Source organism: Pseudophryne corroboree, chromosome 2, assembly GCF_028390025.1.
Source record: "Pseudophryne corroboree isolate aPseCor3 chromosome 2, aPseCor3.hap2, whole genome shotgun sequence".
NCBI lineage: Eukaryota > Metazoa > Chordata > Amphibia > Anura > Myobatrachidae > Pseudophryne > Pseudophryne corroboree.
Genome location: NC_086445.1, coordinates 348,456,256 through 348,478,572, shown reverse-complemented (window position 1 = coordinate 348,478,572; position 22,317 = coordinate 348,456,256). Strand labels below are relative to the sequence as shown.

General features: G+C 45.3%; 1 protein-coding gene across 3 annotated transcripts in view; it reads right to left on the bottom strand.

Moving 5' to 3' along the window:
* Positions 1-22,317, bottom strand: part of LOC135019241 (uncharacterized) — an 86,166-nt gene that overhangs the window by 25,317 nt on the left and 38,532 nt on the right. For all 3 annotated transcript variants that reach the window (XM_063953086.1, XM_063953087.1, XM_063953085.1), the window contains exons 2-6: positions 22,170-22,288; positions 13,044-13,104; positions 10,385-10,452; positions 10,195-10,297; positions 7,338-7,456 (exon numbers count right to left, since the gene is read on the bottom strand). In XM_063953086.1, the coding sequence (XP_063809156.1) occupies positions 7,338-7,456; positions 10,195-10,297; positions 10,385-10,452; positions 13,044-13,104; positions 22,170-22,288 (470 nt within the window). The remainder of the gene's footprint in view (positions 1-7,337; positions 7,457-10,194; positions 10,298-10,384; positions 10,453-13,043; positions 13,105-22,169; positions 22,289-22,317) is intronic.

The following is a 22,317-nucleotide window of genomic DNA, read 5'->3' as shown; positions in this document are numbered from 1 at the left end:
ACATCCACAGCTATCGCCTGAAGGTCTCATGACCTGGCGGAATACCTGTCCCGTTTTTTGTTCGGGCGGGACGCCATCATGTCCACCTTTGGTCTTTGCCAACGGTCCACAATCATGTTGAAAAACTTCCCTATGAAGTTTCCACTCTCCCGGGTGGAGGTCATGCCTGCTGAGGAAGTCTGCTTCCCAGTCGTCCACTCCCGGAAAGAACACTGCTGACACTGCTATCACATGATTTTCCGCCTAGCGAAAAATCCTTGCAGTTTTCACTGCCCTCCTGCTTCTTGTGCCGCCCTTCTGTTTACGTGGGCGACTGCCGTGATGTTATCCCACTGGATCAATACCGGCTGACCTTGAAGCAGAGGTCTAGCTAAGTTTAGAGCATTATAAATTTGCTCTAAGCTTATTTATGCGGAGAGAATTCTCCAGACTTAATCACACTTCCCTGGAAATTTTTTCCCTGTGTGACTGTTCCCCAGCCTCTCAGGCTGGCCTCCGTGGTCACCGGCATCCAATCCTGAATGCCGAATCTGCGGCCCTCTAGAAGATGAGCACTCTGTAATCACCACAGGAGAGACACCCTTTTCCTTGGATATAGGGTTATCCGCTGATGCATCTGAGGATGCGATCCGGACCATTTGTCCAGCAGATCCCACTGAAGAGTTCTTGCGGGAAATCTGCCGAATGGAATTGCTTCGTAATAAGCCACCATTTTTACCAGGACTCTTGTGCAATGATGCACTGACACTTTTCCTGGTTTTAGGAGGATCCCGATTAGCTCGGATAACTCCCTGGTTTTCTCCACTGGGAGAAACACGTTTTTCTGGACTGTGTCCAGAATCTTCCCTAGGAACAGTAGACGTGTCGTCGGAAAAAACTGCGATTTTGGAATATTTAGAATCCACTCGTGCTGTCGTAGAACTACTTAAGATAGTGCTACTCCGACCTCCAACTGTTCTCTGGACCTTGCCCTTATCAGGAAAGCGTCCATGTTTCTTTTAAGAAAAATCCTCATTCCGGCCATTACCTTGGTAAAGACCCGGGGCGCCGTGGACAATCCAAACGGCAGCGTCTGAACTGATAGTGACAGTTCTGTACCAGGAACCTGAAGTACCCTTGGTGAGAAGGGCAAATTTGGACCTGTAGGTAAACGTCCCTGATATCCAGTGACATCATATCGTCCCCTTCTTCCTGGTTCGCTATCACTGCTCCGAGTGACTCCATCTTGATTTGAACGCTTGTATGTAAGTGTTCAAATATTTCAGATCTCACCGAGCCGGTTGGCTTCAGTACCACAATATAGTGTGGAATACTACCCCCTTCCTTGTTGTAAGAAGGGTACTTTGATTATCACCTGCTGGGAATACAGCCTGTGAATTGTGTGAGGGGGAGACGTCTCGAATTTCCAATGTACACCTGGGATATTACATGTAGGATCCCGGAGTTCCCTTGCGAGTGTTGCTGAAACTCTTGAGATGACCCCCTACCGCACCTGAGTCCGCTTGTACGGCCCCAGCGTTATGCTGCGGACTTGGCAGAAGCCGTGAGGAGCTTCTGTTCCTGGGAATGAGCTGCTTGCTGCAGTCTTCTTCCCTTTCCTCTCCCCCTGGGCAGATATGACTGGCCTTCGCCCGCCTGCCCGTATGGGGACGAAAGGACTGAGACTGAAAAGACTGTGTCCTTTTCTGCCAATATGTGACTCGGGGTAACAAAAGGTGGATTTTTCAGCTGTTGCCATGGCCACCAGGTCCAATGGACCGCCCCTTTATACGGCAATACTTCCATATGCCGTCTGGAATCTGCCTCACCTGACCACTGTCGTGTCTTCGTCTGGCAGATATGTACATCACATTTACTCTTGATGCCAGAATGCAAATATGCCTCTGCGCATCACACATATATAGAAATGCATCCTTAAAATGCTCTATAGACAATAAAATCCTGTCCCTGTCAAGGGTATCAAAATTTTCAGTCAGGAAATCCGACCAAGCCCCCTCAGCGCTGCACATCCAGGCTGAGGCGATTGCTGGTCGTAGTATAACACCAGTATGTGTGTATATACTGTTATGATATTTTCCAGCTTCCTATCAGCTGGCTCCTTGAGGGCGGCCGTATCTGGAAACGGTAACGCCATGTTTTTTATAAGCGTGTGAGCGCCTTGTCCACCCTAAGGTGTGTTTTCCAACTCGCCCTTACTACTGGCGGGAAAAAGGGTATACCGCCCATAACTTTCTGTCGGAGGAACCCCACGTATCATCACACACTTCATTTAATTTATCTGATTTAGGCAAAACTACAAGTAGTTTTTTCCCACCCTACAAAATACCCTTATTTGTGGTACTTGTGGTATCAGAAATACGTAACACCTCCTTCATTGCCCTTAACATGTAACTTGTGGCCCTAAAGGAAAAATACGTTTGTTTCTTCACCGTCGACACTGGGGTCAGTGTCCGTGTCAGTGTCTGTCGACCGACTGAGGTAAATGGGCGTTTTTACAAGCCCCTGACGGTGTCTGAGACGCCTGGACCGATACTAATTTGTCCGCCGGCTGTCTCATGTCGTCAACCGGCTTGCAGCGTGTTGACATTATCACGTAATTCCATAAGTAAGCCATCCATTCTGGTGTCGACTCCCTAGAGAGTGACATCACCATTACAGGCAATTTTCTCCGTCTCCTCACCAACATTTTCCTCATACATGTCGACACACACGTACCGACCTACAGCACACACATACAGGGAATGCTCTGATAGAGGACAGGACCCACTAGCCCTTTGGGGAGACAGAGGGAGAGTTTGCCAGCACACACCAAAAGCGCCATAATGTATATAACAACCCTAGAAGGTGTTGTTTCTATATATGGGCTCTTAATATATAATTATATCGCCAATTTATGCCCCCCTTCTCTTTAACCCTGTTTCTGTAGTGCAGGGGAGAGTGGGAGCCTTCCTCACCAGCGGAGCTGGTCAGGAAAATGGCGCTGAGTGCTGAGGAGAATAAGCTCCGCCCCTTTCACGGCGGGCTTTTCTCCCGGTTATTAGGAAAACTGGCCTGGGTTAAATACATACATATAGCCTTAATGGCTATATGTGATGTATTTATTTGCCAAATAGGTATTTATATTGCTGCCCAGGGCGCCCCCAGCAGCGCCCTGCACCCTCCGTGACCGTGTCAGTGAGCCGTGTAGCAACAATGGCGCACAGCTGCAGTGCTGTGCGCTACCTCTCTGAAGACTGTGAAGTCTTCTGCCGCCTGTTTCCGGACCTCCGTTCCGCCGTCTTTCTTCAGCGTCTGTAAGGGGGATCGGCGGCGCGGCTCCGGGACGAACCCCAGGCTGACCTGTGTTCCGACTCCCTCTGGAGCTCAGTGTCCAGTAGCCTAAAACTTCAATCCTCCTGCACGCAGGTGAGTTGCAAGTCTCTCCCCTAAGTCCCTCGTTGCAGTGATCCTGTCGCCAGCAGGAATCACTGATTAGAAACCTAAAAAAAAACTTTACTAAACAGCTCCTTAAGAGAGCCATCCAGTTTGCACCCTTCTCGGACGGGCACAAAAACCTAACTGAGGCTTGGAGGAGGGTCATGGGGGGAGGAGCCAGTACACACCATGTGACCTAAAAAGCTTTTTAGATGTGCCCTGTCTCCTGCGGAGCCCGCTATTCCCCATGGTCCTGACGGAGTCCCCAGCATCCACTAGGACGTTAGAGAAATATAGTAATATCGCCAAAAAAGTGCCCCCCCTCTCTGTTTTACCCTGTTTCTGTAGTGCAGTGCAGGGGAGAGTCCTGGGAGCCTTCCTCACAGCGGAGCTGAGCAGGAAAATGGCGCTGTGTGCTGAGGAGAATAAGCCCCGCCCCCTATTTCGGCGGGCTCTTCTCCCGGAGTTTGTGAGATCTGGCAGGGGTTAAATACATCCATATAGCCTCAAGGGCTATATGTGATGTATTTTTAGCCATAAAAAAGGTATTATACATTGCTGCCAAGGGCGCCCCCCCCTCAGTGACCACTGTGTGAAGTGTGCTGACAACAATGGCGCACAGCTGCAGTGCTGTGCGCTACCTCATGAAGACTGAAAAGTCTTCTGCCGCCTGTTTCTGGACCTCTTCAATCTTCGGCATCTGCAAGGGGGGTCGGCGGCGCGGCTCCGGGACCGGACTCCATGGCTGGGCCTGTGTTCGATCCCTCTGGAGCTAATGGTGTCCAGTAGCCTAAGAAGCCAATCCATCCTGCACGCAGGTGAGTTCACTTCTTCTCCCCTAAGTCCCTCGTTGCAGTGAGCCTGTTGCCAGCAGGACTCACTGAAAATAAAAAACCTAAAAACTTTTTCTAAGCAGCTCTTTAGGAGAGCCACCTAGATTGCACCCTGCTCGGACGGGCACAAAAACCTAACTGAGGCTTGGAGGAGGGTCATAGGGGGAGGAGCCAGTGCACACCACCTGATCCTAAAGCTTTATTTTTGTGCCCTGTCTCCTGCGGAGCCGCTAATCCCCATGGTCCTGACGGAGTCCCCAGCATCCACTAGGACGTTAGAGAAAGACTTTTATTTTGTTGATTAGTTTTATTTGTATTCTGTATTATAATGTATAATTGTCCAAAAATAAATATAGATAAATGAATGTGATGCTTTGTGACATTGTGAATGAGATACATTGTGAATATCGGATGACCATACTCCAAGTGAACACAAACCAAGTATGACAATATTAAGATATATCAGTAATCTTCCTATATAAGAAGACACGTTTATAGTGTAGTTTATAATGTAGTACTGCTAAAACATATCTATTAACAAAGGCTTCTGAAAACATACATAAGAATTAAATTAAAGTAGCTTCTATGTAGTTGGCTTGATTCTGATGTGTACGCAAACCCTACGGAGTTGTAATTTTTGAGGAACAATGCAAGTGAAGCAGCCACCTAGAAATGATTAGAGACACCCACCGACGCCATCACAAAATCTCAGCAACTGCGTAAATATTTGCACAAATCCGAGGAACATTGACCCCCCTAAGTGAGTCTATGGTCTCACAGAACAGCTGCAAGAGCTGTGACACTAGCACCAGGTTTTCTATGTGTACGATCACAGAAGTAAGCAGAGACACGCCCAAAACAGTCTCTGACTGTCAAACACTCTGAGATTAAATTCTCACTGCGAGCACCATCCCTAAAGTCTGATAATGACTCAGCTGCGTAATTACTGGCATTGCGTACAAGTCAGAATCAGGCCCATTGTTAGGTAGGTAGATCTTAATCTGTCTGCTATAATATCTCTGATGCTCAAGGGTTTAGAGGGGAAACACTCAAGGCGGAGTATTGGCCAAAGTTTTTTAAACTCTAAATAAAGTGTTCCAGCTCCTAATAATTCAGTGAACAGACGAAACACATAGGAAATTAAGAACACTTTATAGGAATTAGATGTTTTGTCCAAATCATCTTCATAATAATTCACTGTAATCTTGTCATATTTTTTTTCTTGTCATTTTTACTTTATGTAGAAAGTACAATGGAGGGCAACTCTTTCCCAGATACACTTTAATATCTGTTATGCTTGTTATGGGTTCACTAAGGCTATGCAATGGAAAAAGTACAACCTCACTTTCTGCGCTCCAAATGTCCCATCGATTGAACGGTTTCTCACCAGAGTAATGGTATCATATGAAAAAGAAAATAAAACACAACATAGTGTAATATAGTCTATGAGAAATAGTTCTTTCCACTGTGTGGGGGGGAAGAATAGGTGATGTAGAATTTTCCCAAAAAGATTCAAACGTCCACCTTCTTATGGGATCACCACAAGTGATGTCATACCAACGAAACAAGGAATTCGTACATGTATGCTTACTTGTATAAGCGAGGTAGAAAACACATAAAGGTTTCTTTATTGTGAGTGCTGTCTTGTTTTTCTTCAACCAATTCAGAAAGGATGAATATCACTCACAAAATACATAAGAAGAATTGAAAAAAAGGGAGCCAATTAAGGCAAACAAAAACCCCTTTATTAAAATTCAAAATACAAATAGACGACCGGCCATACCATGAAAAAGGAAACTGAGATGGAAATCAGCTGACACAATGTGACCCGGGTATCAATATGTCATAAGTTCCCCTCAATGAATATGGCAGGTTAGGACATCAATATGGCACTGTATCTGTTAGATACAGTGCCATATTGATGTCCTAACCTGCCATATTCATTATGTATTTTGTGAGTGATATTCATCCTTTCTGAATTGGTTGAAGAAAAACAAGACAACACTCACAATAAAGAAACCTTTATGTGTTTTCTACCTCGCTTATACAAGTAAGCATACATGTACGAATTCCTTGTTTCGTTGGCATGACATCACTTGTGGTGATCCCATAAGAAGGTGGACGTTTGAATCTTTTTGGGAAAATTCTACATCACCTATTCTTCCCCCCCACACAGTGGAAAGAACTATTTCTCATACACTATATTACACTATGTTGTGTTTTATTTTCTTTTTCATATGATACCATTACTCTGGTGAGAAACCGTTCAATCGATGGGACATTTGGAGCGCAGAAAGTGAGGTTGTACTTTTTCCATTGCATACTGTTGTATAGGTTGGTGACCTATTTTTGTACTACCCATTGCTGCTCCAATTTGCAGCGCCAAAAGAGGAACTGTTTTTCTATTCACTAAGGCTATGATCCAAACACAAAAAGCACAACTTTATGTTATTTTTTTAATAATATATTACCATAGTTTAGCAATTGTTGCAGTTATGTTGTAGTTTACCTCTTTTTTATTATATAAAATTAAAAAGCATTGTGCTTCTATAATAGTGTAGTGTATCTGTTTCGCTCTGCTTATGTGGACAGCTGTGTACTGCCATTCCACTAGTTCTTTTACAGATGTTATATTGTACCATAGTTATATAACTCTGATGCTGGCCATAAACTATACATTAGATGCGAGACGCCCTACGCTCCCCGGTGTATTATAGATCGTATGGTGACTTTGCGCCGTATGGCCTATAGCACCTCCGCAATTCAGCGCTGCCGGGATTAACTGATCATATGTACAGCACATATGATCAGTTGATGTGATGTGCGACCCGCGGGGCCACTCATCGCATTGTAATCAAACCCACGATGGGGCAATCAACACGTCATTATTGTGTATTCGTACACGATATCGACATAGTATATAGCCAGCTTGAGTGACACAGTATGGTGAAAGAGGTCATGGCAGTGTGAAAATGGTGGGCCTATACTTTTTTTAAAGGAGACATACCGTAACCACAAAAATGAAATTCCTAGGGTACAAACGTGTCTAGTTGATGGCTTTGCAATATATATGTTCACTAAAATACTTACATAGAGTACTGACAACTGATGAGCTACATATTTATGGCTTCCTAAGTGCTTCACATCATCCTCCAGTTGTTGACTCAAAACCAGGAGCTGATTAAGTTTCCCAATATGAGTGTAGTAATCTGCAGAAAAGTAGAATATTAATGATATCAGAATAACAAACATCAGGTTCATAGCTGCTCTAGACCATCACTGAGGACTCCAAGCATTAGATGACAGCTTTGCGTGGTTACTAACATATTCCATGAAATCTATTTCATAAATTATAACCGTTTCAGTAATGCATTTGGCATTCAGAAACAAAAGTAGTGACAAATCTTTATAAACTACTATGTTTGTGGAAAGATCAAGTCATACACATATGTAAGCGAGGACAGGATGGTATAATAATTATTATTATGATAATTATTGTGTATTTATATGGTGCCACAAGGGTTCAGCAGCGCCAAAGTACATAAATAAATTAGCAAAATATGAAAACCACAACATACAGTACAAGACAGTGTAGGACACATGACAAGTACATGGTGTATAAATATTTCTGCATCAGGGGACATGACACTTACATACTGTAAGCATCAGGGAGGCAGAAATCGAGGGTCAGGTGCTATTGTAGGGAGTATGGAGTATGGAGTAGAAGATAGTCTAAGTAAGAGAGGCTAAACCACATGAGACCCCTGCTCATAAGAGCTTACATTCTGATGGGAGAGGCATACAGACTGATTACAGATACAGATTGGGTAGCAGTGAGCATGGAACAGAGGTTTAGGACCAAAGATGGCTGGGATCTATGAAGAAGTGGGTCTTGAGAGCCCATTTGAAGTTTTGTAGGGCGGTGGCGAGTCTGATAGGGAGAGGTAGAGAATTCCAGAGGTAGAGAGCACCACGGACAAAATCTTGGAGGCAGGAATGGGAGGAAGTAATCAGTTGGCAGGAGAGGCAGCATGCATATGTGGAGCGAAGAGGGCGGTTGGGAGTGTAAAAGGAGAGAAGGTCAGAGATGTAAATGGGAGAGGAGTGGATGAGGGCTTTGTGAGTGTGAGAAGCTTGAATTGGATTTGGAAGTCAAAGGAGAGCCAGTGTAGGGCTTGTAATAGAGGGGAGGTGGATGTAGTATGTTTGGAGAAGAAGATAAACCTAGCAGCCACATTAAGGATAGATTGGAGTGCAGAAAGGTGTTTGTCAGGGAGGCTAGATAGGAGGAGATTACAATAGTCCAGTCTGGAAATAACCAGTGACTGGATGAGGGTCTTAGTAGCATCCAGAGTGAAAGATCCTGGAAATATTTTTAAGATGGAAATGGCAGGACTGTAAGAGGTACTTAATGTGTGGTATGAAGACGAGGGGTGAATCAAGGGTAACTGATACAATGTAATTTGAGGAAAGAGGAGATAGTTGTGCCATCAATAGATGATGAAATTGTGGGTGGTGAGATTATGTGGGAGGGTAGGAAGATGATCAGTTCTGTCTTAGACATGTTAAGATAGTGCTAGGACATCCAAGAAGAGATAGTTGAGAGACAGTTGGAGATAAGAGGGAGGAGAGAAGGGGAGAGGTCAGAGGAGGAAAAAGTAGATTTGAGTATCATCAGTGTAGAGATGATATTGGAAGTCAAAAGAACGAATGAAAGAGGTTGTATAAACAGAGAAAAGAAGAGGTCCAAGAACAGAACCTTGGGGGACAGCTACTGGTAGATGGAGTCATGAGAGGAGACAGAGAAGGAGCAGTTAGAGAGCTAGGTTTACAGCCAGTAGAGGGCAGTATCATGCAGATCAATGGAGCAAATGATTTGCAGGAGGAGAGGGTGGTCCACAGTGTCAAAAGCAGCGAGAGATCAAGCAGCATAAGCAAAGAGTAGTGGCTCTTGGATTTGGCAATAGAGTGGTAAGGACAAAAGCTAGGCTAAAATTGGTCAAGCAGGGAATGGGAAGAAAGAAAGTCAGCGGTTGTAGACAATACACTCATGGAGTTTAGAGACAAAAGGGAGGAGAGAGATGGGTCAGTAGTTGGAGAGAGTGTTAGGCTCAAGGGTAGTTTTTTTTTTAAGAATGGGGGAGACAAGGGCATCCTTGAAGGCAGAGTGGGCAGTGCCTGATGAGAGGGAGATATTGAGGAGGTGGGCAAGATGGAAACCGGCAGAAGGAGAGAGCTACCGGATAAGGACCATGACTTCATCTCCAAATACAGCGGAAAAAGAAGTCAGAGCTGGTAAGATGGAGGGGGAGAGGTGGTCAGGGAAAGGAGGGGTGGGATGCTGAGGGTCTGGTGTGATGTGATGTCCTGACGGTATTACAGGCATCATCCTGCAATATATCTGAAACAACAAGCAGGTGAACAGACTGGGTGTACTACGGTATGCCAGCGCTCGGGAAAACCAACCCCACATTACATATAAAATCAAATTCAAGCCCAAGTTGCTTTATGGCCTTACCCATTGGCATTGTGTTCCATGACAGTGAAATTGCATGTGCAATGTTCAAATGCTAGTGGATATAGTACCACTGAAGCCGGTGTGTTTCCCTAACATCCATGTTACATGCTTTTACTAGAATTAAAAAAATGCATGTAAAAGCTTTGTTTATCCAGGTGTCATCATACGATGCCAATACTTCTGGCATTTCATCTCATCTACTGACTTCCCATGTAACCATCTCTCACCTGCTGCTTTTATATCATCAGGTTTGCAAGTCTTCCTTGCTTTCTATTGTTGCACCTTCCAGACAAATCCATTGAAGCTTGTTATGTACTACATATAGTTATTCCTACATTTTATAATTTAGTGAGCAGTTCAGTTGTATATTAGTAATTTTGTAGTAACTGCACATGTAATATATACAAATGATGTCTCATTGCCTCTTACCATCCATTGGAGGACGCTCCAAAATATCAACAGGTCTCTCATGTATTATGTATATCTCAACCCTTGGGAAAAGGACTGATAACCCTGAAGTGTCAAGATAGTCCTGCAGAAAATGGAGATCTTCTTTATGACATGTACGTTATAAAAAATAGTCTAGTTCAATGATTTACTGTATTCATTAGATAGTTACCTCTAGGCATGGTGTTGGCTCCGGTAAGTGGATTAAACAGTCTTTCATTCTGTCAACGAGTTGTGAACCTAAAATTGGAAGTGAAACACTACAATGTGTTCTTTTTGGGGTTGTTAAAGTAACTTACATGTAACATAATTACAGGTCATAGCAAACCTAAGCAACAAACATCACACATTGGTGTATGCAACTTTAAAGTAAATGAGGCAACATACAGCATAAAAACCCAGGTGACAAAATGAGAGACACCTAGTATATTTAAAACAAAGGCTTCCCTACAAGTGTGGTTAGTGGGGATGTTTTTATTCCTTTTAGTTGTTAACACTCCAGGTTAATGCACATATTTTTAGGGTAAATTGGAGTTGTTTTAAGGCTAAATCGGGTTAATTTAACAAAAAAAGTAGGTATTTTCTTCTTATCCCCTCATTCAGCCCCAGACACTATGAGATGAGGCACGGTACCGATAGATAGATAGATAGATAGATAGATAGATAGATAGATAGATAGATAGATAGATAGATAGTATTATTATTTAAAACCCCAGGAAAATGTTTGTGATTGCAAAACAGACTGAATAGATGTTTTGGGCTTTAGTAAAAGCCAGTTAAGGGTTCCTGGGATTGTGGATGGAGAGAGAGGAGAGGCTCCATCCATTAGGCCCATATCAGGTATTCAAGCTTTCAGCCTGAGATCAGGCTAATTAGTGCTTGCACCTGTAAAGGCCAATAAAGGTGTGTCAGGGCTTTACTGAGGGTTTCACTACCTGGGGGTAACAGACAGGAAGCCCATTGACACTGGTCCTAATTAAGACCTGATCACAGCAGCAAAATTGTTCTCTAATGGGGAAAACCATGTGCACTGTAGGTGGGGCAAGTATAACATGTGCAGAGAGAGTTAGATTTGAGTGGGTTTCTGTGCAGGGTAAATACTGGCTGCTTTATTTTTACACTGAAATTTAGATTTCGGTTTGAACACCACCCACCCAAATCTAACTCTCTCTGCACATGTTATATCTGCCCCCCCCCCCTTGCAGTGCACATGGTTTTGCCCATTAGAGAACAATTTTGCTGCTGCGATAGGGCCTATTTACACTACTCTTTGTAAATCTTTGTGGTACGCAGTTTTATTTCTAGTAATTAAAGGGGGGTACATATGGGGAGATGTGTGCTGAGCGATCTATCACAGAACGCTCAGCACACGTCTCCCCCCCCCCCCCCCCCCCTTTCGCTCAGCACACAGTGCGATGGCCAATCTAGAACTGGCGCTATGGGGCATACACACGGAGCGATGTGTGCTTCATTTCTAATCAATCTGGTCAGATTGCTTAGAAATTAAGCAAAAATCGACAACCATTTCAATCAACAGGGGTATCTGATGAAAATCATATATGAGTGATGATGAAAATCATGTATGAGTGATTTAATGTTACTTTATTACAATAAATGAAACCTAGATTCTAACATCATACAAGTGAGTACCAGATCCTCCTTTTTTCTGATTGGCGAGGTGTTTGTATGCATATGTAGTTCTCAGGGTTCATCAGTGGTAGCCGATGCTTCTGGCATTTTATTTCATCTGTTGACTAACTACTGTACTTGTATCTCATTTGCTGCCTTTATATCCTCAGGTTTGCAAACCTTGAGATCATTGTTGCACTTTTCATTCAAGTATGCATCGGTGTGCAGGTCTGCTTTAAGCTAACACATCCCAGCTGTACTCTGCATCCGTTAGTGCCCACCATCCCGCCTCTCCGAGTGTCAACTTCATGGACATCTGCATATTAGAATGTGGTCTCTTTACTGGTCTTGTGCAGAATGGTTTGTCTGGTCTTACGCAGCGCAAACGGTTGTCTTACTCCACATCAGCCACTCTGAGTTTAACGCAATTTGTTTCTAGGAACATACCTGTCCATTACTTAAGGGCCATTACACGTAATATCTGCCTTACCCTGCTGTTCAATCTGCTATTCTGTCCTACATTCACCTGGATATTTGCTCTTCTGCTTTGCCATGCATAACTCTAGTTTCGAATTTGATTTTTATTTTATTTATTTTTTTTATAAGTGTTCCTGTTACTTCTGTGATTTTTCTTCTGTTTATGGTTGTATCTTCGTAAAGGGGCTTCTGCTTGTGCCTGCACTGGTCTGTGTAATCATACCAGAGGCTCTGCCATTTCTTTGACCATTCAGAACATGGGGCCTAATTCAGATCTTATCGCAGCAGCAAATTTGTTAGCAGTTGGGCAAAACCATGTGCACTGCAAGGGGGGGGCAGATATAACATGGGCAGAGAGAGTTAGATTTGGGCGAGGGGTGTTCAAACTGAAATTTAAATTACAGTGTAAAAATAAAGCAGCCAGTGTTTACCCTGCACAGAAAAGCAAATAACCCACCCAAATCTATCTCTCTGCATATGTTATATCTGCCCCCCCTGCAGTGCACATGGTTTTGCCCAACTGCTAACAAATTTGCTGCTGCGATCAGATCTGAATTACCCCCATGGATTGGAAAAACTGCTAATTGTTCACTGTTTCTTGATTTGTTCAAATACAAAAATTGCATTTGAAATGGATTCAACTATTTTTGTTTTAGAAAGATAAAAAATAGACAATTCATTTTATTTGAAATGTACAATGTAGTTTTTTCTGTTACATAGCTCACCTAATGCTTGAAATATGTCAGACTCTCCAAGGCATGTATTATCTGCAACATGTTCCTGTAACTGGTCACAAAGGTAGATGGTGTTAAATAAAATACAATTACAAGCAGTGAATTTAGAGTTGTGATAAAGTTGTACATATTCCCTCTCATAAAGTGTATACAATTTTTATGTTCCAGTTGGGACACTTTTTCTATGTTGGGGACTGTGTCTAATGTCAGCTCCATCACTCACTACATTTTTCTCTTTATTTTTTTTAAGCTAAAAATGTCTATATGTATTCTAAAGCTGAGTACACACTGGAGTGATGTCGCTCCAAAACGCCGTTTTGGAGCAACATATCGCTTACATCGCTCAGTGTGTACCCAAGACTGTGCGCTCCCGTGGTCATATGTGACAGACACTTGGATGGATGTGCTGCACATCAAACCAAGCGTCCGTCGCTAGCGTCCTGTGTTATGTTAAGTTCCGTCCTTCATTAAAGTCTCCCCAGTGTGTAGGTGCAATTCGGGCTGAGTAGGATTCTTTCCTATGTCGGAACGAATCCCTTTCGCTTCAGTGTGTACCCAGATAGATTTTGTTGAAACAGCACATATTGTCCCATAACTAATACACCGAGTCAGCTACAGCATACGTCACAGCTCAGGAAATGTTATACCTTGTGTTGTATTTAATATAATACCTAAAATGTAACCTAAGGGCTATATAAATTATTGTCCCTCCCTATAAACCAAATGGATAATGAGATGAAACTATCACAATCTTCAAGCGCTGTTATTTTTATTTTTTATGAACATTTGGGCCATATTTTTTTTTATTACCAGCAAGAAACCAAATGAGTCAATATTAGCATCACATTTGTATTTTAAAAACACTGGAGTAAAGTTGGTTCTGAAATGACAATAATGTTAGACAGGGCCACCGGGAGAGGTGTTTGAGCGGTGCCGGAACCTAGGGTGCAGGGCTCTGGGGGCATCACCATCACTGCCCCAAAGCCCTTGCATCTAGCTAGCCTGCAGTGGCACCCTGCAGCCAGTAGGGCTGCTTCAGTGCTGCCTGGAGTGTCCAAAGGATTCTCCAGACACACATTCCCCACTGTGTATAGCCGCACTGATATATGCTGCAATAATATTTAATAATAAATTCGATATCAGATTAATGTGTACTTCAGAAATGCTAATTATTAGTTGTCAGTAAAACAATGGTCTGAATACTGAATCAACCAACACGATGACTGTATACGCTATACTGTACATGCAGGTGACAGGCACATTTTACCCAGAGCCGGTTCTTGGCCTTGTGGCGTCCCGGGCAAAGTATAGGGGCGTGGCTTCAAATGGGGGCGTGGTCAGTTACGCCCCCATTTATGCCCCCTGTAGCGACGCTGAAAGAAAAAATAAAATAAAAAAAAGTATACTTACCATCCCCGTTCCTGATCCAGACCGCTGCAGACCTCCTCCGCCGGCGGCGCCACTCTTCTCCTCTCCTCGATCTATGGGAGAGACGTTATTACGTCTCTCCCATAGAACAGCATAGACACTAGAGGTCAATTATGACCCCTAGTGTCTGTGCCACTATGCTGTGCGGTGCGCGATGACGTCATCGCGCACCGCACAGCAAAGGTCCTCTACATGAAGGGAAACTAGACCGTAGCGCACACTAGACCGCACAACTAAGGTCCTCTCAATGAAGGGAAACTAGACGCTACGCGTCTGGTTCCCTTCAAAGTGGGGGGGCACAGCGGGGCACTGCGGGGGGCACAGTGGCGGATCTTGCCCTGGTGCGGCGCCTTCCGGATGGCGCCGACGCCCTCCGGAAGGCGGCGCCCTGGGCAAAAGTACCGCTTGCCCGTGGCAAGATCCGCCACTGATTTTACCATTGAATGTTAAACATTGCAACTGAAAGATTTAAGTTTTGGGGCCAAATGTAATAGAGTGAGAGTTTCAGAAAGTGAGACATTTGGTAAGGTTTTTCAGGGTTTTTTTTTTTAAGTGGCAATCATTTACACTGCAAAACCAGGTTGATCTTGCTGTGTAAATGATTGCCACTTTAAAAAAAAACCCTGCAAAATCTTACCAAATCTCTCACTTTCTGAAACTCTATTACATTTGGCCCTGGGTGTTGATAAGGTCGCCTTGTATAACTGCATGCAGATGGTTTTCAGTAATGACCTGTACGCTCTGAGCTAGATGAGTCTGCAACACACTGATACAGTATCTCAATAACATTGATAATGGTTTCCTCAGTGATGTCTATGCTTATGAATGATAATTCAGTGCAGTATTTCTAAAGTCGGGCGCAAACAATCATACTTGGATGCGATTGTTCTTACAGTTTTACTGATGATGAATATTCTTATTAATGCATACACACTATTAAGATCTTCCTTCTGAACAGTGTTCCTCATCTCAAAAGATTCTGCAGGAAGGACTTTACATACTCAACAGCTATTTGGCTATGAAACATGAAGCTCATCGGCAGAAGTATTGAACAGATTGATTGGTAGTGTGTACACTAGACACTGTACCATCTTGTTGCAATAATATTAGGATGAACATAAAGCCAAGGGCACGATTCATGTTTGTAAGTAAAGTGAAAAAGTACACAACTGGGCAAAACCATCTTGCACTGCAGGTGGGGCTGATGTAACAGAGAGATTTAGATTTGGGTGGGTTATATTTTTTTTTCTGTGCATGGTAAATACTGTCTGTTTTTGCATGTAGCCCTCAAACATTAGACAGCTTTATTTTTACACTGCAATTTAGATTGCAGTTTGAACACAGTCCATCCAAATCTAACTCTCTGCACATGTTACATCTGACCCACCTGCAGTGCAACATGGTTTTGCCCAGGTGCTTGCTTTTTTTGCTTTACTTACAAACATGAATCAGTCCCCAAACTAGCAGACGAGAACTGTTTTGTTGAGCTAAAATGTGATTGTGGGTTTGTACATACTCTTACAATATCTCACTAAGAGGTTGTGAATTTTATGATCTGCAAGGGCATTGTATAGGTGTGTACCCAGCTTAAAATAAGATTTTACTCACCGGTAAATCTATTTCTCGTAGTCCGTAGTGGATGCTGGGACTCCGTAAGGACCATGGGGAATAGCGGCTCCGCAGGAGACTGGGCACAACTAAAGAAAGCTTTAGGACCACCTGGTGTGCACTGGCTCCTCCCTCTATGACCCTCCTCCAGACCTCAGTTAGGATACTGTGCCCGGAAGAGCTGACACAATAAGGAAGGATTTTGAATCCCGGGTAAGACTCATACCAGCCACACCAATCACACCGTATAACTCGTGATACTATACCCAGTTAACAGTATGAAATATAACTGAGCCTCTCAACGGATGGCTCAACAATAACCCTTTAGTTAACAATAACTATATACAAGTATTGCAGACAATCCGCACTTGGGATGGGTGCCCAGCATCCACTACGGACTACGAGAAATAGATTTACCGGTGAGTAAAATCTTATTTTCTCTGACGTCCTAAGTGGATGCTGGGACTCCGTAAGGACCATGGGGATTATACCAAAGCTCCCAAACGGGCGGGAGAGTGCGGATGACTCTGCAGCACCGAATGAGCAAACTCTAGGTCCTCCTCAGCCAGGGTATCAAACTTGTAAAATTTAGCAATGTGTTTGACCCCGACCAAGTAGCTGCTCGGCAAAGTTGTAAAGCCGAGACCCCTCGGGCAGCCGCCCAAGAAGAGCCCACCTTCCTCGTGGAATGGGCTTTCACTGATCTAGGATGCGGCAGTCCAGCCGCAGAATGTGCAAGCTGAATCGTACTACAAAACCAGCTAGCAATAGTCTGCTTTGAAGCAGGAGCACCCAGCTTGTTGGGTGCATACAGGATAAATAGCGAGTCAGTTTTCCTGACACTAGCTGTCCTGGAAACATAAATTTTCAGGGCCCTGACTACGTCCAAAAACTTGGAATCCTCCAAGTCCTTAGTAGCTGCAGGCACTACAATAGGTTGGTTCAAATGAAAAGCTGATACCACCTTAGGGAGAAACTGGGGACGAGTCCTCAATTCTGCCCTATCCATATGGAAAATCAGATAAGGGCTTTTATATGACAAAGCCGCCAATTCTGACACACGCCTGGCCGAAGCCAAGGTCAACAGCATGACCACTTTTCACGTGAGATATTTCAAATCCACGGTTTTTAGTGGCTCAAACCAATGTGACTTTAGGAAATCCAACACCACATTGTGATACCAAGGTGCCACTGGAGGCAAAAAAGGGGCTGAATATGCAGCACTCCCTTAACAAATGTCTGAACATCAGGCAGTGAAGCCAGTTCTTTCTGGAAGAAAATCGACAGAGCCGAAATCTGGACCTTAATGGAACCCAATTTTAGACCCCTGACTGTAGGAAGTGCAGAAAACTGCCCAGCTGAAATTCCTCAGTTGGGCCTTCCTGACCTCACACCACGCAACATATTTTCGCCATATGCGGTGATAATGGTTTGCGGTCACTTCTTTCCTAGCTTTAATCAGCGTAGGGATGACTTCCTCCGGAATGCCCTTTTCCTTCAGGATCCGGCGTTCAACCGCCATGCCGTCAAACGCAGCCGCGGTAAGTCTTGGAACAGACAGGGCCCCTGCTGCAGCAGGTCCTGTCTGAGCGGCAGAGGCCATGGGTCCTCTGAGATCATTTTTTGAAGTTCTGGGTACCAAGCTCTTCTTAGCCAATCCAGAACCACGAGTATAGTTCTTACTCCTCTCCTTCTTATTATTCTCAGTACCTTGGGTATGAGAGGCAGAGGAGGGAACACATACACCGACTGGTACCCCCACGGTGTTACCAGAGCGTCCACAGCTATCGCCTGAGGGTCCCTTGACCTGGCGCAATATCTTTTTAGCTTTATGTTGAGGCGGGACGCCATCATGTCCACCTGTCGCCTTTCCCAATGGTGTACAATCATTTGGAAGACTTCTGGATGAAGTCCCCACTCTCCCGGGTGGAGGTCGTGCCTGCTGAGAAAGTCTGCTTCCCAGTTGTCCACTCCGGGAATGAACACTGCTGACAGTGCTAACACATGATTTTCCGCCCATCGGAAAATCCTTGTGGCTTCTGCCATCGCCATCCTGCTTCTTGTGCTGCCCTGTTGGTTTACATGGGCGACCGCCGTGATGTTGTCTGACTGGATCAGCACCGGCTAGTGTTGAAGCAGGGGTCTAGCCTGACTTAGGGCATTGTGAATGGCCCTTAGTTCCAGAATATTTATGTGTAGGGAAGTCTCCTGACTCGACCATAGTCCTTGGAAGTTTCTTCCCTGTGTGACTGCCCCCCAGCCTCGGAGGCTGGCATCCGTGGTCACCAGGACCCAGTCCTGTATGCCGAATCTGCGGCCCTCTAGAAGATGAGCACTCTGCAGCCACCACAACAGCGACACCCTGGCCCTTGGAGACAGGGTTATCAGCCGATGCATCTGAAGATGCGACCCGGACCACTTGTCCAACAGATCCCACTGGAAGATCCTTGCATGGAACCTGGCGAATGGAATTTCTTCGTAAGAAGCTACCATCTTTCCCAGGACTCGCGTGCATTGATGCACCGACACCTGTATTTGTTTTAGGAGGTCTCTGACTAGAGATGACAACTCCTTGGCCTTCTCCTCCGGGAGAAACACTTTTTCCTGTTCTGTGTCCAGAACCATACCCAGGAACAGTAGACGCGTCGTAGGAACCAGCTGCGACTTTGGAATATTCAGAATCCAGCCGTGCTGTAGTAGCACTTCATGAGATAGTGCTACTCCAACCAACAACTGCTCCCTGGACCTCGCCTTTATAAGGAGATCGTCCAAGTACGGGATAATTATAACTCCCTTTTTTCGAAGGAGTATCATCATTTTGGCCATTACCTTGGTAAATACCCTCGGTGCCGGGGACAGACCAACGGCAACCTCTGGAATTGGTAATGACAGTCCTGTACCACAATTTTGAGGTACTCCTGGTGAGGAGGGTAAATGGGGACAATGTAGGTAAGCATCCTTGATGTCCAGTGATACCATGTAATCCCCTTCGTCCAGGCTTGCAATAACCGCCCTGAGAGATTCCATTTTGAACTTGAACCTTCGTATATAAGTGTTCAAGGATTTCAATTTTAGAATGGGTCTCACCGAACCGTCTGCTTTCGGTACCACAACCATTGTGGAATAGTAACCCCGGCCTTGTTGAAGGAGGGGTACCTTGATTATCACCTGCTGGAGTACAGCTTGTGAATTGCCGCCAGTACTACCTCCCCTCGAGGGCAGCAGGCAAGGCTGATTTGAGGTAACGGCGAGGGGGAGTCTCCTCGAACTCCAGCTTGTATCCCAGTGATACTACTTGCAGAACCCAGGGATCCACCTGTGAGCGAGCCCACTGGTCGCTGAAGTTCCCGAGACACGCCCCCACCGCACCTGGCTCCACCTGTGGAGCCCCAGCGTCATGCGGTGGACTCAGAGGAAGCGGGGGAAGAATTTTGATCCTGGGAACTGGCTGTCTGGTGCAGCTTTTTCCCTCTTCCCTTGTCTCTGTGCAGAAAGGAAGCGCCTTTGACCCGCTTGCTTTTCTGAAGCCGAAAGGACTGTACCTGATAATACGGTGCTTTCCTAGGCTGTGAGGAAACCTGAGGTAAAAAATTTTCTTTCCCAGCTGTTGCTGTGGATACGAGGTCCCAGAGACCATCCCCAAACAATTCCTCACCCTTATAAGGCAGAATCTTCATGTGCCTTCTAAAGTCAGCATCGCCTGTCCACTGCCGGGTCCCTAATACCCTCCTGGCAGAATGGACATTGCATTAATTCTGGATGCCAGCCGACAAATATCCCTCTGTGCATCCCTCATATATAAGACGACGTCTTTAATATGCTCTATGGTTAGCAAAATAGTATCCCTGTCCTGACAGGGTAATAGACCACACTGTAGCAGCACTATCCATGCTGAGGCAATTGCAGGTCTCAATATAGTACCTGAGTGTGTATATACAGACTTCAGGATAGCCTCCTGCTTTTTATCAGCAGGCTCCTTCAAAGTGGCCGTATCCTAAGACGGCAGTGCCACCTTTTTTGACAAACGTGTGAGCGCCTTATCCACCCTAGGGGATATCTCCCAACGTGACCTATCCTCTGGCGGGAAAGGGTACGCCATCAGTAACTTTTTAGAAATTACCAGTTTCTTATCGGGGGAACCCACGCTTCTTCATACACTTCATTCACTCATCTGATGGGGGAACAAAACACTGGCTGCTTTTTCTCCCCAAACATAAACCCCCTTTTTTTTTTTGTAGTACTTGGGTTAATGTCAGAAATGTGTAACACATTTTTCATTGCCGAGATCCTGCAACGGATGTACCTAGTGGATTGTGTATATGTCTCAACCTCGTCGACACTGGAGTCAGACTCCGTGTCGACATCTGTGTCTGCCATCTGAGGTAGCGGGCGTTTTTGAGCCCCTGATGGCCTTTGAGACGCCTGGGCAGGCGCGGGCTGAGAAGCCGGCTGTCCCACAGCTGTTACGTCATCCAGCCTTTTATGTAAGGAGTTGACACTGTCGGTAAATACCTTCCACCTATCCATCCACTCAGGTGTCGGCCCCGCAGGGGGTGACATCACATTTATCGGCATCTGCTCCGCCTCCACATAAGCCTCCTCATCAAACATGTCGACACAACCGTACCGACACACCGCACACACACAGGGAATGCTCTGACAGAGGACAGGACCCCACAAAGCCCTTTGGGGAGACAGAGAGAGAGTATGCCAGCACACACCAGAGCGCTATATAACACAGGGATGAACACTATAACTGAGTGATTTTCCCTTATAGCTGCTTATATATATACTGCTGCGCCTAAATTTAGTGCCCCCCCTCTCTTTTTTACCCTTTGTAGTCTTGAAACTGCAGGGAGCGATCCTTCCAGCGGAGCTGTGAGGGAAAAATGGCGCCAGTGTGCTGAGGGAGATAGCCCCGCCCCTTTTTCGGCGGACTTCTCCCGCTTTTTTATGGATCTCTGGCAGGGGTATTTTTCACATATATAGCCTCTAGGACTATATATTGTGATTTTTTTTGCCAGCCAAGGTGTTAATATTGCTGCTCAGGGCGCCCCCCCCCCAGCGCCCTGCACCCATCAGTGACCGGAGTGTGAGGTGTGCATGAGGAGCAATGGCGCACAGCTGCAGTGCTGTGCGCTACCTTGTTGAAGACCGAAGTCTTCTGCCGCCGATTTTCAGGACCATCTTCTTGCTTCTGGCTCTGTAAGGGGGACGGCGGCGCGGCTCCGGGACCGGACGATCGAGGTCGGGCCCTGTGTTCGATCCCTCTGGAGCTAATGGTGTCCAGTAGCCTAAGAAGCCCAAGCTAGCTGCAAGCAGGTAGGTTCGCTTCTTCTCCCCTTAGTCCCTCGTAGCAGTGAGTCTGTTGCCAGCAGATCTCACTGAAAATAAAAAAACCTAAAATATACTTTCTTTTCTAGGAGCTCAGGAGAGCCCCTAGTGTGCATCCAGCTCAGCCGGGCACAAGATTCTAAATGAGGTCTGGAGGAGGGTCATAGAGGGAGGAGCCAGTGCACACCAGGTGGTCCTAAAGCTTTCTTTAGTTGTGCCCAGTCTCCTGCGGAGCCGCTATTCCCCATGGTCCTTACGGAGTCCCAGCATCCACTTAGGACGTCAGAGAAATGACAAATAATTTCTGTTTTGTTTTTTTTTTCTATTACACTGGCATACCTCCCAACATTGTTGGTTCAGGGAGTGGGACCCTGTGCACACCGAAGGAGCGCGTGCAATCGCAATGGGAGCGAAGCCTCGGAGAACAGGGGTGGGGCTTCATGGCACACCCGTTCTCGTCACTGTGGCAGCGTGCCCAGCACTCAGACATGTTGGGCAGCCCCCAGACTCTCCATATTCTCCGAGTAGGTGCCATGAGCATGCGAGCAGTATCTATTCTCCTGCTGCTACCCGCTGCTCCCTAACTGCCCACCCCCACCGTGGAATACTGCGCGGGTGGGACAGCGGGACAGTCCGAGAAAAATGGGACTGTCCCGCTGAATGAGGGACAGTTGGGAGGTGTGTACTGGCATCATTCTCAACATTATGTTATTTACATTGCTGTATACTTATATGCACAGTACTCACATGCTGTACTTCCCCTCTGATGAGAACATCAAGCTGTGAACATAGTGAGAACATTTCTGATGCCACTTGCTTGTAATCCATTTGAATTGGCTGTAAAGGTTTCTTCAAATTGATAATCACTTAAGAAAATAGAAATGTTTATGAAAAT